We start from the raw sequence: 17,807 nt of genomic DNA on the forward strand, positions 1-17,807 counted from the left end.
AACCAGGGGAGGGCACCGGGGGAGGGCACCGGGGGCGGGCGGGGGGCGCGGCCGGCCCGGGTTCCCCCGCCCCACCGGGGCCGCGGGCAGGAAGTTCAGCCGCTCACCGGTGGGACCGGCGGCCGCGCCGCCAGCGCCGCCTGCCGAGACTGGGGAGCGGGGCTGGCGGCGGAGCCTGTCCCGTGGCCCCGCGCCCGGCGCCGCCGCCTCAGGAAGCCGCGTGTCAGCCGCGCCGCCGCCCCGCGCTCGGAAGAGGCTCGGCGGCAGAAGCGGAGCCTCCCCCTGCCTCCGCCTCCCATTGTTCACCGCCGGACGGAGGGGACGGAGCCAACAGCCCCACCGCCACCGCCCTCTCCGGGGACCGGGAACCACTGCCGGCCTTGTCGCCGAGGCCAGCCCTGAGGCTCTTACCCAGCCCTGAGGCTCTTACCAAGCCCGGCGAGCGCCTGCCCCGCTTCTCCCTGAGTCCAGCGACACCCTGGCCCAGCGGCCGCTGGCGCAGCGGCAGGGGCAGGCCTGCCGGCCATGGCTGCCAGTCCAGGCAAGGAGCAGCTCTCCCAGCCCTCCTTTGCATGGAAAATGTGCCGGCCGCAACGGCAGCTTCCCCGCTTTCCAAGGGCGCGGAGCCAGGCTGAAAGCCGGGGCTGCGGGGACTGCGAGGGTAGGGCCCTGGCTGCCCGCTGCATGGTGCTCCTGCCGACCCTTAACACCCTGGGGCAGGTCCCACTGGCAACCTTGAGTACCAGCCGTTTCCAGGAGGCCTGGTGGCGATGGGGACACACCTTGCTGCTTCCCAGAAATCGACAGCCCAGGCAAAGCCCGGCTGGCCCGCTGTGCTCACAGGCTTGGCGTCGAAAGCGCCCGGGCGGCCCTGTGACATCCTGGCTGGGAGGTTGTGCTGCGCAAGCCCAGGCACTAAGAGAAGAGGATGGGATTGCTGGCGAGGCGCTGGGCGAGCACGGGAAGCCTTCCCCCAGCCCACAAAGCACGGGCTGTCAGCACTCGCCACGGCACCTTAGCCCCCCAACAGTACGAGGAAGGCGGCAGAGCCCAGCTCGGTGGATACCTTATATCTACGTCCCCCGGAGGGCTCTGGGGAACGTCCCAGGAGCGATGCCGCCACATCTGCCGCAGCATGAGCTGATGCGCTCAGCCAGCCCGGGGTTCACTCTCGCTCTTCCTCCCCCGGTGGCCGCTTTCCGGAGTCATCCCGAGGGCAGGTCCCTGGCAGCGCTCCGCCGCCCGGCCGGGGCCCCGGCTTTGTTTGCACCCTCCACCTGGTTCCTCTCTCTGCACTTCCTGGAAGTGTGAGGGCGGCTGTCATCACAGCCGGCTGTGCGGCCTTCTTCCCACGGCGCTGGCCATCTCCTCTGCCGGCTCTGCTCCAGTGAAGCCTCGTGCGCACCCTCAGCAAGCAGGAGCACGTCCTGGCACGCTGGGCTGCGCGCCGAGGAGCCGCACCTCCCTTGCTGGGTGGTTCTTTGAATGCCCCCAGACTTGAGACAGCCCCTTCACCCAAAGCTGTCTCAGCACTGTCAAGTGCACTGTGCCATGGCAGTGGGGTTGTCCTCCTGCCACCCACCCTGTGTCATGCACTTCCTTACCCTGCAGGGCACCACAGCACTCACAACCCCTGGGTGTATGCATCCTCCCTGTGTGGTGGGTCTGAAAACAACATCCAGCATCTGCTCACTCTGCACTGGAATTCGTTGAAAAAATGCCTTGATAAACCAGGAATGGGCAGTGTGAAAAGTGGAACCATCTAGGAGGCCTCCAGAGAGTGGAGAAACAGCCTGACATTCATCATCCATCTCCCAGTCTGGGGTGACACAGCCTAAGCCTGCAAGCCTGGCCTGTCCCCACCTCCAAAAACCCCAGCTCTTCACAACCGGATGCTGCTTGGTGTGCTCTGGCTCCAGGAGAGCTTCAGATCACCAAGAGGGTCTGTGGACAGCTTCTGTGGGCCAGAGAAAGGCAAGCAAGCAAAGCTGGTTCTGGCAGCCTGCACAAATGGCATTTCTAAAGGGGCACATGGTCTTGCTTTAAACTCCATCATCAAAAGCAAAAAAAAAAAAATCATTGACAGACCTTGATCTCACCGGGCAAGCTCTGAAGCTGAACACAACCCACTGCACTAATTACTGTGCAGAGAGAGAAAAAGGCAGGTCCTGGATGCCTGACTCCAGCTCACAGATCAGGGAAGGGAGAGTTTTGTTATTGTGGAAAGTGTTCGTCATCCCCGCTGCTTTGCATGCCATGATGGGTTAGTTGCATTTTCTCCCTGCCTGCAGACATTTCCCTTTCATGTTTCTTTCTCTGTCTTGTGGTGTTGATGTCTAGTCCCCTTACCCAGGAGCATCAGGAGCACCAGGGCTTGGTGGGGCTGTTGGAAAAGTAAAACACCCCTGGGACCTTCACCATCCTCTATGTGCTGTGTCCGTGTATCCTTTCACGGTTCTGTCCCTTGGGCTTGGTGCAAAACTGTGGAGCAACCCCTAGAATTCCCAGTCTTGGGTGCTCTTGGTCAGGAGGCCAGAGGAGACAGACCCCGCTGGCACAGGCTTCTCTGTATGCAGCACAGGAGAGGGATGGGGGTCACTGTGCTGGATGTTACTGTGAATTGGCACCCTTGTCTTCATGCTAGTTTGTACAGCACCCTGGTACTGAAAGGATTAAGCTGCCCGCTTCAGCCCAATTCAGCAGGATACCTGCCTGTGGGTTACATTTTGAACAGGATCAGATAAGGGAGGGAGTGGTCAGGGAAAGGGATGGCTCTTGGTTCAGGGATCCCAGCTCTCCCCACCCAGGAGTGTTCAGATGTAGGTTGGCATTGCCCCTAATACTGGCTAGTGCCCCTAACAACCTCCCTGCTGGCCTGCTCGGGGAGTCCCACCCCATGGTCCCCCTGTATACCCACACCACATGCAAAGCTGAGGCTGTGGGTGTGGGGACAAACAGGGGAGGGAGGCTGTGTTCAGCTGCCTCAGGGAGCTGACCTGGCTTGCCTGATGTGGAAAAAACACAGCAGGAGGAAGGGCAGGAGCATCCCCTCTGGCAGCAGCAGGGTCTCGGGTCAGTTTAAACCAGGGAGTGTGCCTGGTTTAAGATGGGGCTTGGGGCTGCATTATGCCACCCCTCCCTGGGAGTGCTGCAGGAATGTCCCTACACAGCCAGGCTGTACCCACAACCTCCCTGTTTCTCCAAAATTGCCTCTTGGGATGTTTCTATCTCTTGTTACACACAGTCCCATATCCAGTTCACCACTGCCTTGCACATAGGAACGTCTGGAATGAGAGCCAGAATGAGAGTGAACATGCACCAGCATTGTGCACCAAGCACAGGGTGATGCCAACTCCGAATCCATCCCACCCCTGTGCCATACACTAGAGCCTGTATCTGACAGCGGGGCCCAGCAGAGCTTGTCCCTGGTTCTGGAGAGAGTCAGGGCAGGGGAGACACTTGTCACCCCCGACCAAGTTTTGTGAGGAGCCACCTGCTCATTTCTAGCACTTCCCTCTGGCCATGCCACCCATCTCCTTTCCCCTGCTGCACAGAGGGATGCAGAGACAGATGTCTCTGCCAGAGTGGAGCGGGCTTGGCTTGCTGGAAACGAGTGGGAATTTGATTATGCTGCTCTGCAGAGCAGGGCTAACACGATTAAAAGGCCAGCAGGCAGGACTCAGAGGAAGGAGATCCCCTCTCTGTCCCTTTCTCCCTGCAGACAGTGGAGGCTCTCCTTTCCTTCTTCCTCAGCCCCTGCGCTGCCCAGGCTGTCCTGGGACTTCACAAACATCCAGAACCCAGATTTGAAGGCAAAAAGAAGAGAAGACAGCAGAGAGTTGCAACCATCTTCCCCTGGGCCCCTCAGGACTCCTACCTCACTCTCTCCAGCATCTCCTGCCAGCTCTCCCCTCTGGCCTGCTCTATGCCCAAGCTCCCTTGCTATTTACATTACAAAGAAGCCCCCTCTGCTCCACTCTGCGGGTTATATTTAGCTTCCTGGCACAGAACACCCTGTGAGATGCATTAGCTGCGTCCTATTTGCCAGCCGGGAACCGCGCTGAACAGCCGAGGTGCCTCACATCTCCCTAGCAGGGACGGGAGCTGCCTGGGGGGCACAGAGGGACACAGGACCCGCTCTTCCCGCTGCCATAGATGCCTGTGTGGAGCCCTGTGGTGCGTGGGCTGGCCCGGGCACTACCTCCGGCCGTGACCGAGAGCCGAAGGGTACGTGTCTGACACCTGGCACCCCGCCCCATAGACGGAGCCTGCGGAGTGCTCGTACAGGAGCTTTTGTGCGCTTGTGGTTTCCTTTCTGGGTAAACACCCCTCCGGGCTGGGTTGCTGGGAGCAGTGGCAGTGACAGAGGCTACTGCTACAAGCATCACCCTGAAAGCAATGATGAAATTGAGAGGGAACCCACAACTGCTCGGGGGAGGTTGCAGGGTGCTGCTGTGACCTGCCACCACCTGTCCCAGGCCTCTGGCTCCAGGTTGGCTTTCCCTACAGCAAAGTTCCACCAGCCTCTAGCTTGCCTTATTGCCACTGGAGCTACCCGACTCTGGGAGCTAGAGATAATCCTGCCCCATCACAAAACCTTGGTGGAGACAGTCAAGGCAAGCAGGAGCTGACTTTAGACTCCCCTTGTCTGAAGTGACTGTCTGAGGATCGAGGCACACAACCCTGGTGCTTGCTCTGCATTTGCTGTGGTGACAGAGGGCATTGGGTCCTTCTGGCATTGCAGAGGCACCTCCCTACTGGGAAAATTGTCCCAGAATGTGCAAATCTGGTGCACAAGCCAGCATCATTAATAAGTTTGGCACGAAACTGCTACTCAAATCCCTAAATATAACCCGAGTGCTGAGCTCTCTTCCACCCGCCCAAGGCGCTTCCATACACCGTGGCAGCTATTTATGGAAGGAACTTTATTTCCATGGGATTAATATCATTTCTGCTCATTTCAAAACCTTTATATAGCAGCTTATGCCGCCTGCCCCTCGTGATGACTAATGGGTCCCAGCAGGAGCAGGCAGGTTGGCAGCAAGGGGGCTGGGGCCTCCAACCTTCGGCTGACATTGAGGATACCTGTGATGCCCACGGCCCATGGAGGAGGTCCTCTAAACTCTGTACCAGGGTTCAGTAAGTGTCTCCAGAGCTGGACAGCACAGCAAGGGGATTTCTGTCAGCTCCCTAGGACTTCTCACTCTGCAGGAGGGGCACATGATAGGAGGTTAGCCCACCTCTGGGTAACAGCTCCATCACCACCTGACCTGCTTGAGGAAGCAGCTGGACCTGAAACTACAGGGGTGTCACGGGACAGAACAAGCAGCTTTCCACCCCCAGATACTTCCTCTCCCATTTCTCCTTCCCTTTGCTTGGCTGTCCAAAACACTGGGTGGAGGAAGCAGCTCATCCCAAGCATTTCTTCCTTTGCTGCTGGCCTGCAGGTTGCTGCAGCATTCCCTCCAGCCTCTCAGAATCCTCCCTTCTGCAAAGCCTGCATTGGATGGGGAAAAGTCCCTTGCAAAGAGACCCCTTGTGAGAGTTGTGTAGGACAGAGGTGCTTTGTGTTAGGGCAGCACAGGCTGGAGCACGTCAACTGCACCACCTGCTTGGGGTGGCTGGGGTGGGATGGGCAGGGTGTATACAATCCCTAGCAACCTTAGATAATTTTGGAACAAATTCAGGCTGATAATTTAGGTTGCAATATGGTCCCTTCCTCCCCTGGGAAGGCTGGAAAATTGCAGCTGGCTAATCTGTTCGCAAAACACACTGTGCACATCTGGAGAAGACAGCTAAGAGGAGAAAATCCTGCTCTGCCTGGCACAGTAATTCCTCATCCTCTGTGCCATCAGGGCCAAGACCCTCCCAGCTCTGCCTGGTGCCTCAGTGAGCAGCCCTGGGTACAGAATGAGAACCAGAAGAGCTGCTCATTGCCCCAGCTCGTGTCAAGGCTCAGGGACACAGGAGACCTGGAGAGTTCTCTGCCACCCCGGCTCCTGCTTGCCACCCACGACAGGAATAACAAGTGCTGGGGATGAGTCAGCTTCGGGGCCCCTCCTGCTCTGCAGGCACTAATAAGGTTTCCCATTAGTTCCCATTACCGCAGTATTAGAGAGCAATTTGCTCACAGCTTGCACTGAAGCCCTTGGAAGGGGGGGAAAAGAGCTGCTGTACGTGTGGGAGTGCAAATGGGGGGTGACCGACAGCTCCTGCCCAAACTCTTCCCCCTGGCAAAGCTCTGCACCCCAGAGTCCCCAAGGCAGGACCAGAGGCAGGAGAGCTCATCCAGCTTCTCTGTCTGCCATGGCACCAATGGCACCAAGATTCTCCATGTTAGTGTTCCACCTGCTTGTAAATGTTGTGGCACTTGCTGAACATGGCATGACATGGTGACATGGAGCTCAGAAGGACACAAACATCTCTGGGCCAAGCCAGCTCTGGAGAATGGTAAGAAGGCAGCTCCTGCCTTCTCCCCTCCTCTCAGTCCCAGACTCTCACAGAAGTCCAGGGTCAGTTCTGCAAGTGCTCATGTTTACTCTGGGCAGGTGCAGGGTCAAAAGATTTCTCCTCACTTACACCTGGAAGCCATTCTGCAAAGATGGGGGGTAGTAAATCATAGAAGGGCTCAAACACACTTCTAACGAAGGAAAGGGCAGGGTGGGACACCAGACCTTATTTGCTGTGACAGAAGAATAGAGCTGAAGTCCTGGAGATGCTGACCCAAGCAGGATTTCAGACATTATGGTTGGAGTTGGGAATAGGAGCTCACCTGAGTATCACCAGGCAGTGGCTTCCATAAGCCCTATGAGAACTGTAAGAATCACTTTTCACCTCTTCCAGCTTTGCCTGGTGATAGCAGGGGGGAGGTAAGAACAGGAGTTGTGACAGGAGAGTCACGCCAAAAGCCAGGACAGATCTCCTCTTGCTGCAAGGTACCCCCAAAAGGCCCAGACCACTGTCTAGGAGGCATTGCAGCCCCAGGATGGGAAGAAGGAGTTGGGTAGAACGAAAATAAGGGGGTCTGCAAAGGTGATAATGGTGCTGCCACTGCAGAGGGGGCTCTTGCACGCGATGGGAGGGACTGGACTAACTGGTTGCCTTGTTTCTGTGCTGAGATAGTTTCTGATGGGAATGTGCTGGTGGTCGCTGGAAAGAGCCATCCCTGACCCCCTGGGAGGGAGATGCCTCAGGGACAGGCCACTCCACTGCCCCAGTGCAGCCCTGACACTTGGGGACCCAGATGTTCCTACCTGTAGGAGACCTGCTTTCTGATGGCCAAGTGCAGGAACTGCTCCTCCACCTCTGCCACGGCCACTGCCCCTCTCATCTCCTCCCAGGCTGGATCCATGCTGCAGAGGCCCAAGCGTTGTGCTCGCCCAGTGTTCTCTGTATCTCCTGCTCCCCAGAGGCTTCCTGTGGCTCCCCTGGCCACCTCACCATCGCTCCTGGCAGAGGAGAAGTCTCTCCAGTTCTCGGGACCTTCAGCCATGCTGGAGTGAGGTGTCTCTCTAGGTGAGGAGTCCCACTCTGCCCCCAGAACTTCTTGGGCAGCCCAGTCGTGTCCCGCAGGGTCCCACAGGATGCTCCGCTTTGCCTCCCCAGGGCCGTGGGACAATCCCGGCAAGGTTTAACTCCCTGAGGGAGCACAAGCACGAGAAAAAACAGCGTCCAAATTTTGCAGTGGTATTTATTGGTCTCTTGATAGCAGCTTGGGTAGCTCAGACGCAGCAGCTCAGCCTCCTGCCGGCTCTACTGCCCTGCCACTCCGAAGCGGAGGAATATCTGACACAAACCTGAAGATGTTGGTGCTACTCCTCAAAGGTGCTGGCAGCGTGAGAGCAGCGGGGAGCGAGTGCAGAACACGGTGTTTGCTGAAGAAGCACAGTCCAGGGATAGCGATGCTTGCAGTGAGCGAGAGCTTGGATTTTCTTCTGTGAGGTCCCTCTGGAGCCAGGCACGTCTGTCACTGTCCCCAGCAGCAGCAGCTGAGCAGGAGCAGCAGGGAAAGGTAGGCAGCGAGGAAAGTGCCTGTGCACAAAACCTGGAGCAGCTCTCAAAAGACAAAGCAGAAAGTGAGCATTGAGTGTGTGCTGTGTGCATGGGGAGGGGGCTGTGGGGAGCTGCATCCAGCAGGCAGCCTGGTGTCACCTTAGAGACACTTGAAACTAGCACTTAACTCTTCAGAGTCTGGGAAGGCAGAGGAGGGTGACAACTCAGCCACCACTCTCTGCCTGCAGTCCAGCTGGCACCTGCCTGCCAGCAAGGGCAGCTCAGGCAGCTGGGTCTCAGCCACTTGTCTTAACCAGACCTACTGTCAGGTGAAGTCAGGCAGCCTGGAAAACTGCAGGACAGCAGCAGCCCCAGCAGAGCAAAGTACCTGCTGTTTTGTCCAATCATCCAACATGGATGAGATCTGCCCAGGGACAGGGTCCCCAGCTGTGGACAGTGGTATCCAGCTGAGCAGAGGTATTGCTGTAGCATGGCCTCTGTCCTTCCAGCTGGCTCACTCAGCTCCTTGCCACTTAGGAGGCTACATTATTCCTGATTTTTCCTTATTCAAGTCAATTTTTCTCCAATCTTGGCATGCAAAGGTAGAACCATCCTTCTGTTCTCTGCCCACATCCATCAGAAGAGTTGCATCATTTGTTTGTCCTGGGCTGTGACTGGACTTTGTGACCACAGTCCCAGCCCACCCTGGTGCTGCAGATGACAGCTGGGGTAAGAGATCCCTACAAAGCTCCCATATGTGTCTGATTTGTTCTGCCCCAGATTCACAAGCTGTGCCTTTACCTGCTAGGCCCTGGAAAATTCAAACTTTGTGTCTATAAGAGCCGTTCCCTGCATCATGGCAAGGTCCTTGTCGCGGGTTGGGTATGTATTGCAGCAAGAGCACATTGCAGTCACCTGTAATCCCAGTGTTTTCCCATGAAAGTCTGGCATGATGGGAGCAGGAGCCTGTCCTCAACCTGCTCTGACTGTTGTATCACCTTGGGAGTCATCAGAAGCGTCTCATCCCTCATGCCAGTACTCCCCATCACCTCCATAGGGCCCTGCAGCACCTCTGCTGCAGGGTGCTGTGGCACAGCACATTCCCGTGCCACTTCTGACCCCAACATGGGAAGCAGCAGGGGCTGAAGAGGTGCTGTGTCTTTTCCCGGTGACCACAGCCCACTGGCACCTCCAGCTCAAGTCACCGAACCTTTGTCTGGCCCTAAAAGTCACAATGACATCTGTCTCTGGCTGCGCCTCCCGGGGGATTTGTGCCTCCCAGGGGCACAGCAGCCCCCACGCCCACTCCTCCACAGAATCGTGACTGACAGGGAGCCCACACTCTCCTCGATGTGTGACTCAGCCCTTCCAGCCCCCACAGGGGTTTTGTTCTCCCTGAAACCTGGAGTGCTGCTGGGTGAGCCCTCCCTGACAAGCACAGCTGGCCCTAGGGAAACATCTTCACCCTCACTTGTGGGCACAGAGACCTGCTTGGGAGCTTGCCAGTACTCCCTGCATGGGTGCATGGCCCTGCTCCATGTCCTCCTGCTGCCCACAGAGGCTGGGAGCAGGCTGTGGAAAGGGAGAGGCAGCTGGTGCCCAGCTGGTGCAGAGGGACTTGTGGCACCTTGTTCTTCTCACCACTCACAGTGCAATGCTTCTCTTTCTGCCCTGGGGCTCTTCCTGGCCTAGGGAGCCTCTGCTGCCAGTGACTATGGGAGCCACCTTCATCTGTGCCAGCTGGGCTCCCAGGGCAGGACAAAGATGGGTTGCCCAGAGGAGCTACAGGGGGTGCAGAATGCAGGTCCACTCTTGCTCCCAGGGGATTTTGGGAAACATCTGTCTTGTCCCTTATGGTTAAACAAGTTAGTGGCCACCAAGCTGAGGAAGTGGATGGCCAGTCAGGGATGGATACAAGTAGGAAGCTGGGTGAGAGCAGGGTCCAGACTTTCAGGGAGGAAGGAAGGGAGAGCATTTCTCAGTGGTGGATGTGTCAATGCCATAGGAAATGAGCTTCAGGGTGGGAAGCAGAGGCCTTTATTGCAGGCACAGGAGAGCCCTGAACTAACAGTGCCTTCAATCAAGTCAGAGTAAGGGGCTGGACACTGGGTGCCTCCTTGTATAGCTGTCACACAGGCAGGGCAGGCCAGATTTTGCGTGTCTGGAGAAGATGAGACATCACAGGATATGCCTGCATGGAGGGATGTAATGGATTGCACAGGCTTCTGCATCTCTCTCTGCCCACCTCTCTGCCAGATATTTTGTGTTTCTGTCATGAATAGGGTCACCCTTCACTTGGAGCTCCCTGAGGACTTGGGAAGAGCAGCCAGATGCTGCCTAAGGATGATGGGGCTGGACAGTAGGATTGGGTCAGTCCAATCCTCCCGGCACCCTTCAGCTGAGCCAGGTCACCTGCTTACTTGGTGCTTACCTGCTTACCTGGGGGACATGCAGGAGTGTGCCTCTCCTGTGCCCTGGGTAGGGATTTCCTTCTGTGTGGGCATGTGGGACAGTGCAAAGGCATATTGGTATTTACCATACAGACCTCATCCTTGTTTTTGCAAGCACAGGCAGGACATGAGCTTTCTAGGAAGCGGCATTTCTAGTGAGTAAAGCTCTGTGAAGGTACTGTCTCCTTCCCTGGGCACAAGAAGAACCTCCACCCTGCTCACCTCTAAACCCCATTTCAACCACCAGATTAGAAAATCAACAAGATTTTGTTGAGGCAGGCCAGATCAGTGTCCATCCAGGTGCCATCACTGTTAACAAGCCCCCAGCACCTGGGGGGTGTGAGGGGGTGCAACTGTCCCATTTTCCCCAGAAGGTGTCCAAAAGCCCAGGATTCTTGCCAGGTAGCAGGACCAAAGCCTGTTCATCCCATAATGGCTGTGTGAGACAACTGCTAGCACACTCCCATGTGAGAACAGCAAGAGGGACCACACCGGCCTTGGAGAGCCTGGATACTCTCCTGAGAGCCCTAGCAGCACATGTCCTTCTGTAACAAACAAAACACACCCACCAGGCTGCTACCACGCACTGCCGGTGACCCGCTTGGCAGCAGGAAGCCACAAAACTCAATTATTTTCTCTCTTTATTTTTTTTTCTAATTGGCCTGGTAACAGAACAATCGGGAATAATTTGTCTCTGAAAAACAAAGTCCATGTTCTGCCAGCATTTTTTTGTTCAGGGCTTGTATGAATTGACAGTGGAGAGGCTTCTGAGAAATGTGACCCTGAATGGGCAGAAGCCCAGCTTGTTGTGGCAGAGCTCGGCTGGGGCACTTGGAGCAGAACAAGCGCAACTGAGTGAGGCCGAAGGTGACTTGTAAAGAAGGTGACTCTTGCTTTGCTATTCTCTCAATCTGCTCTAATTAGTTGCTGTAGCCAAACTGGTAGGTATGATTGGCTGGTGCATTTTGGGAGGCATAGCGGGGATCAAAAGATCCTAATGTGCCTGCTTTGAGCAGCTCAGAGTTATCTGGTAGACTGCAGAATTAGGAGGATTTGTCAAGATGAAGGGAAATTTTCTCCTGATGGAAGGGGTTCTGATTGCTCTGGCTGCATCAGTGTTAAGGAGCCAAAGCCTGAGAACTCATCCTTTTAAGAGCTTCCCTCTTGCACCTGTTTTGGAGTGTGTATGAAGGGTGCAGGCCAAAATCTCCCTGGAAGGCAATTCCCAAAGAGCTGTGTGAAGTTTCACAGGGCTGAGCAAAGCAGGAGCCCTTCCTTTGGATTAAATCTGGTGAGTGCAGGGAGCAGCCCCACTCCATAGTGGGGGAAGGTGCATCATACTGACGCAGGGTTAGGAGGTTGCTTTTGGACAAGGTGCTGCAGGGAAAACATCAGATTCTCCACAACTAGTTCTGGCCCAGGAAGAAACTGCAGGGCAAGGTCAGGCATTTCCTTGCATTGGTGGGTAGGCAGGGGAAGGGAGCTCTGCAAGGGTCTGCAAAACCCACGTCAGACTAATCTGCCATGAATCCCACATCCAACTCCCTCTTGAAAGTACAGACCCAGGTCAGAAAAGAGAGTTCCTGTCTCTCCCAGACACTGCTCAATGGCCAGCTCAGTCAAAACAGCGAGGCAACAGCTTTACTCCTCTCCACAAAGAAATTATAATCTGCAGAAAGAGACCTTTGCAAGCCCTGAGCCTCACATCCTGCTGTGGCAGAGTCCTGCTGTGCCAGCCCAGCCAGAGGTGGGAGATAGAGACACCTTATCTCTGAAAGGAGCTCCTGCTTGGGCTGCCTTCCAGACATGAAGGGCTGACTGCGAGGAATTGTTTCAATGGTCAGATTCTAATGAACCCACTTGGAGCTTGCTAGAAAATGAAAATTTGTTTTCTAGACCTCCTGTTGTTTTGTGTTTCACACAAAATCAAGACAAAAGCTATCGGTTTTCACAGATGTAAATATGTAAATAGACTGTCAGAGGTACAGGCTGACAGACAGCCAGGACCCAGGTCGCTGCCCATTGGAGTGCAGCTGCTCTGCTTTTACAGTTAATGAAAAGATTTAAGTATTTTTTCAGACAGGATAGGACCACAGTGCTAGGAGCTATGTCTTTGTTGTACAGACCCCTGCACAGCCTCTTCATCAGAGTAACCCATTGCACCTCATATACTTTCTTCCATGATCTTCCTCCTTCTAAGAGGATGATAGTGGTGTTTCAAAGGGGGAGAAGAAACTGAGGCAGAACAGTTCTGACTTGTTCAGAACTGCAGAAGAAATTACAATGACAGTGCTGCTGGAAATAAAACATCCAAGTTTGTTTCTAGCCCCTGACATGGAGTGTGAGGTCCCAGTACTGAACCAGTTTTCCATGTGGCCAGGGAACGGGACAGGGAGCAGGAGGTGAGGAGCTGTGCATGTGGGCTGACATGACAACCATGCCTCAATGAAAGCACCTGTCAACCCAGGGCTGATGCTGCATCTTTTTATTTTATTTTTATTTTGCTTCATAAAGCAAATGCAGAGCAATTGATAGAAGGAGGAGAAAGGGTGGCTTGAAAATAAAACAAAACAAAACAAAAACCACAAAAAAAAACGAAGAGGGAAGAAGCAGCTGCTGGAGTATAAGTGGAAAGTGAGCTGCTACAAGAAAGAAGTTCATAGATGCCAAGCCCGCACTAATTCTTAATAAAATACAATACTGAAAATAGGATCTGAGAGTCTCCAAAATACAATATCTTAAGGGATCGGCAATAATACAAAATAAGTTTCATTATGTACAAACGAGTTCTGCTCTTGATCTCTGTACAACGGTGGGAGTGGGAGGCACGGGGACATGCTCAGTGAAGTGTTGGGGTGGAGGAGGGCGTGCTTGGACCCGGCAGTGGTTCTTTGTGCTGGGGTGGAGGTGGAGGATGGGGAGTGCAGTGGTATCTGGTGACCAGCGGGTCCTGTGGGGAGAGCAGAGCTGTGCTGAAAGCCTTCCTCTTCATCACCCCACTGGCCACGCATGCACGGTTGCAGCTAGCTGTGTCCAGATTTTCCTAAATGACTTTGAGGGGCAAAACCAATTTTCAAAAGGGAGAACAGAAGGATGTGAGGGCCCTTTCTTCGCTTCTCTCAGTCCTTGAGCAAGAGCCATCCCATCCTTCCTCTACAGGGAGCATTCTCCGCTCCCAGCCTGGGGGAAGAGGAGAGTGCTGGGGCAGTGCAGAGTGAGTCCAGGGTGCTTGATGAGAAACAAGCAGAAGAGGAGCCTGCTGGGAGACCTGGCAGAGTGCACAGAGACTCCCGTGTTACACATGGGGCAACCTGCCACATCCCAGATCTCCGACACTCGTATCCCACATTGTCCTTCCATCAAATGGCAGCTGAGGGAATGGAGTGAGGAGACACTTCAGCCTTTTTGCAGGGCTTTTGCTGGAGAGGAAAGAAGGGTCAGAAATGGGTGTCTGGGTGCTAAAGAGGATGGCATAGGCTTGAGGTCACTTCAACACCAAGCTTGGCAAGTCTGGTCCGAGAGGTGGTATGGCAAGAGTTTGCTACCTTTGGTGTCAGCACTTAGAAAGAAGAGGTCTAAAACTGTCTTTGGTGGTCCTGGCCAATTCCAACATGCCACCTCTTTCCTGACAGATGTACCTGTCTCCAGAAATGCCAGTATGTCCTCAGTGGCTTTCACAACACTATTGTGCACACAGAGGATGTGAGGGGAATGATGGTTAATCTGACAGCCCTCCAATGGGTTGCTTAGCTCTCTCTGCTGGTTCCTAGGAACACCCCATTTGGCATGAAGCAGAATCAGGGATGGAGAGCTGGGATGGGGGTTGGGTTATGGGAATGTGTTTCTCTCACTCACTCTCAAAGGGGGAGGCCTGCAGAATGGAAAGTGAGAAGGCCACTGACCTGGTTAGCACTGCACTGTAGGGCCCAAGCTGGGAACAGAAAGGAAAATACCACCCCTGCCAAAACTGGGGTGCTGAGGGTGGGGAAAAGTGGGTCGTGAGGGAAAGTTGTTCTCTCTTTCAGAGCTCTGGTCACCCAGAAGCTGCTGGCTAATTTTTATGGTGATTTATCTGTCTGGGATCTCTCTCCCCCACTCCGTTTGTGTGCAGATCTGTGCAGATAGTTGGTGTTGAAGTTACGTAGGCGTGTCCATCAAGAGAAAACTAGAGCAAGAAAGAACTAGGTTTTCTCTCAATGGAAGCAGAAATATACTAACATATGGAGGGCAAGGAATGAGCTCAAACTCTCCAGAGCCATCTCTCCAGCACCAGCATCACCCACTCCTAAAACCCTCAGGCAGGACAGTAAATCCAGCACTTTCTCTCTCCTTCAGGTGCATCTGATGTAGCCAAGGGGTACACATGTGGGGACAGCCCCCTTGGTCTGGAGGCTTTGGGGAGTGAGCTGAATAGTTTGTGGGCTTCCCCTGATCTCCCTCCACCTCAAGGTGAGCCCACATCCATAGGGTAGTGCTCATTTAAGCAGGAGGTAAGGCCAGGAGAAGAGGGAGTCTCAGGGCTTCTCCAGACACTTATTGCTGGTTCTGGCAGTCCTGTGACTCCCCTCAAAGAGATCAGCACTAATGGGGACGATGGGGAAGAGGAGGAGCTGAACCCAAGGCCATTTTAGGAGTGTCTAAATGCAGTGCCCTCTCCTGCCAAGTCCCCTCAGTTGCTTAGTGAGGAGGGAATCCTGCAATCAGACAGATGAGGCCTTGAGGTCCAGCAGCTGCTACAAGAATTCAGTTGTCTCACTGGAGCTTGTCTCCCTGAGAAAAAGAAAAGACAAGGCATCAGTCAAGGTTCATTGTGGCCTCCTATGCAAATTCACCTCTCTGTGTACCCAGCTAGCTTGCTCTGACCAGGATGAAGTCCTTCCCCAGGGCACTAAATGGAATGCAAACCTGGGACCACTTGAGTCATCCAGCCCTCCACAACTTTATACAAGCGGGACACTGCTTTATGGATGAACTTTTGCTCTAGAAAATGAACTTGTTCTTATGCTCCCTGCCAGCACTGGCCTCCTCCAGCCAGTGCTCTTAGCTGACTACCTGTCCCGGGGGGCTCCACTGTCCTTAGCTTGCAGCAGAGGGGACGGACATGCCTGCTGCTTACCCCCAGACACCATGCTGTGCTTTGGGCTCAGAAGGTGGCCCCACCTACTTACCTCTCATGGAATTGCTCTTTGAGGTGGCTGAGAGGTGGGTCAGTTTGGTTCTGGTCAGGACCCCCCTGGGTTTTGCTCAGATATTTAGTTGTCTCATGTGTCCTGGCCAGATGACGCCTTCCCTCCTCAGACTGCCTTTTTTTGGCCTCCCACCCCTCAGGATGGTCCATGGTTAGGAAGGAGCTATAGCTCTCTTCTAAGGAGCCAGCACCCTCATCATAGAAAAGGAGGCTCCGTGACTGAACTGGAAAAAAGGAGAGCATTGGTTAACAATGAGGACAAGGTCTCTTGCAATGGGTGTGGGTCATGATGGTGGTTCCAGCACACACTCACCCAGCCTTGTCCATGTGTAACTGTGTAGGACACCCTCCTCCCCCCAGCTTCAGGAAGCAAATGCCCCCCTGCACACACTGCCTCTTCACAAGACAACCAGTCTGCCCTGGAACTTTCCCCTCACGTTCCTTCCTTTGACATTTTTCATGTTTGGGGACAACGGTTAGCACAGAATGACAACAGGCCCAACAAGGAGCTGTTGTGAGAGTTTGTACCACTGACAGATCAGGAATCTTCCCTCACCACAGTCCCAGCATAAGGCATAGGCACAGAGGCGAGGATGCCATGCCTGATCAGGGAGTGTCAAGAGAAGAGCTGGACATGGTTTGACAAGTTGACATGGAGGAACCACATTAGACTCACTCTTACTAGTTGTGTAAATGTCTGGTGCTGGTGTTGCTTTCACTGTCTGTGATGCTGAAGAGAATTCAGGGAGACAGGGCATCAGGGATCCCAGGATCAGAACGAAGCAGAGTGCCAGCACCTAGAAAGGAGATCAGTACAGACTCAGTGCCACGAGCCAAGAAGAAACACTCCCCTCACAGCACACCAACATGAGGCTGGGTAAGAAGATCTGGTCAGGCTGACAGCTGGGGGTACCTGTGGTCCCCCAGAGAGGGAAGGGGCTTGCTGTGCTAATCTCTGTTGCACATTCAAGAAGGGAAGTCAGAAACTTCCTCTTGTTGCTTTATTTGGGGTATTTCTGGTTCTTTTGTGAGAACTTGCCCATCCTATTGAGGAGAGATAGTGGAAGGCATAACTGAGAAACAAGCTGGAAAAAAGAGGAGACTCAACAGAGACAAACTCTGCCTTGACCAAAGGGAACCCAACCATTGGCTTAGCAGGAGCTGTTGTGGGCTGTAAAGAAAACAAACCCACAGGAGAAATCTGGGAGGTACCACACATAGCAAAGTGAAGCTACTATGCGTGCAAGGACAGAAATGACAGCAGAACTGCAGTTGCCTAATACCTGATAGTAAAGATGCCAAATTGTAGGAAAGGGTTAAATTTATGCTTGATGTGTAGATATGCAGGACCATGTGTTAGTGCCTCCTGCTATCAGGCAGACGAGTCAGAGCTACTAGGTAGTGATAACAGGAGAGAGGTATGTGAAATCTCTCCTGAAATCCCCCTCAGGTAGGCCTGGGCCTATCTGGAAATTCTGCCGTAACAGTAAAGCTTCAGAGTGAAATGCCAGTGCTGATTGTAAGGGACTCTATAGAGCTTAGGGAACTGCCAGTACAGAGGAAGAAAGGACACAGGGGAAATGGAACAGAACCAACTTATTGAACACTCATGCACTATGCATGGTCTGTAACCACCTGCTGCCAGCTCAGTGCTCAGACTGAGCAGCCAAAGAGGCAATGCGTCTGTTGGTGATTTCTACTACCTATGTATAAACTAGCTAATCTGACCTGGGTGGAGACAGCCAGCAACTGCTTGACTGCTTTTCAGAAGTCACCTATTTCAGAATACCTGTCCCTAAGTAATGCACATAACCTGGTACATCAAGGTAATTTTGACCACCAGTGGATTCCAGGAGATGTGGAAGATTGAATAATAACATGGGGATCCTATATTATGTAAAGAGGGATTTTAATTTTAGTCCAGACTCTTTGTGGCTGGTTTTAAAGTAAGGACATTAAATGAAGACAGCATAGATGCTGTCTAAGCATGTCATATCAGGCACATGAGGCATTTAGAATCCTTATTCCACAAAACAGGAAAAAATAAATTCTGAATAGATGTTGCTTGGAATTATCAAGCCAAACACACAACTTGGAGAAAAGTGAGCCAGCCCTGTAAAGTCTGTTCTTTCCTTCTAAAACAAAACAGGCTTTTTGGGCTGAGAAAGAGCAGTATA

General features: G+C 53.8%; 1 protein-coding gene across 4 annotated transcripts in view; it reads right to left on the reverse strand.

Moving 5' to 3' along the window:
* Positions 1-12,922: 12,922 nt before the first annotated feature.
* Positions 12,923-17,807, reverse strand: part of CREB3L1 (cAMP responsive element binding protein 3 like 1) — a 44,936-nt gene continuing 40,051 nt past the window's right edge. For 3 of the 4 annotated variants that reach the window (XM_069017321.1, XM_069017320.1, XM_069017324.1), the window contains exons 10-12: positions 16,307-16,427; positions 15,611-15,854; positions 12,923-15,212 (exon numbers count right to left, since the gene is read on the reverse strand). In XM_069017321.1, coding sequence (XP_068873422.1) covers positions 15,176-15,212; positions 15,611-15,854; positions 16,307-16,427 — 402 coding nt within the window. In that variant the 3' untranslated portion in view covers positions 12,923-15,175. The remainder of the gene's footprint in view (positions 15,213-15,610; positions 15,855-16,306; positions 16,428-17,807) is intronic. The other variant, XM_069017323.1, reaches the window with a different exon arrangement.

This window comes from Aphelocoma coerulescens, chromosome 5 (genome assembly GCF_041296385.1).
Source record: "Aphelocoma coerulescens isolate FSJ_1873_10779 chromosome 5, UR_Acoe_1.0, whole genome shotgun sequence".
NCBI classification, from domain to species: domain Eukaryota; kingdom Metazoa; phylum Chordata; class Aves; order Passeriformes; family Corvidae; genus Aphelocoma; species Aphelocoma coerulescens.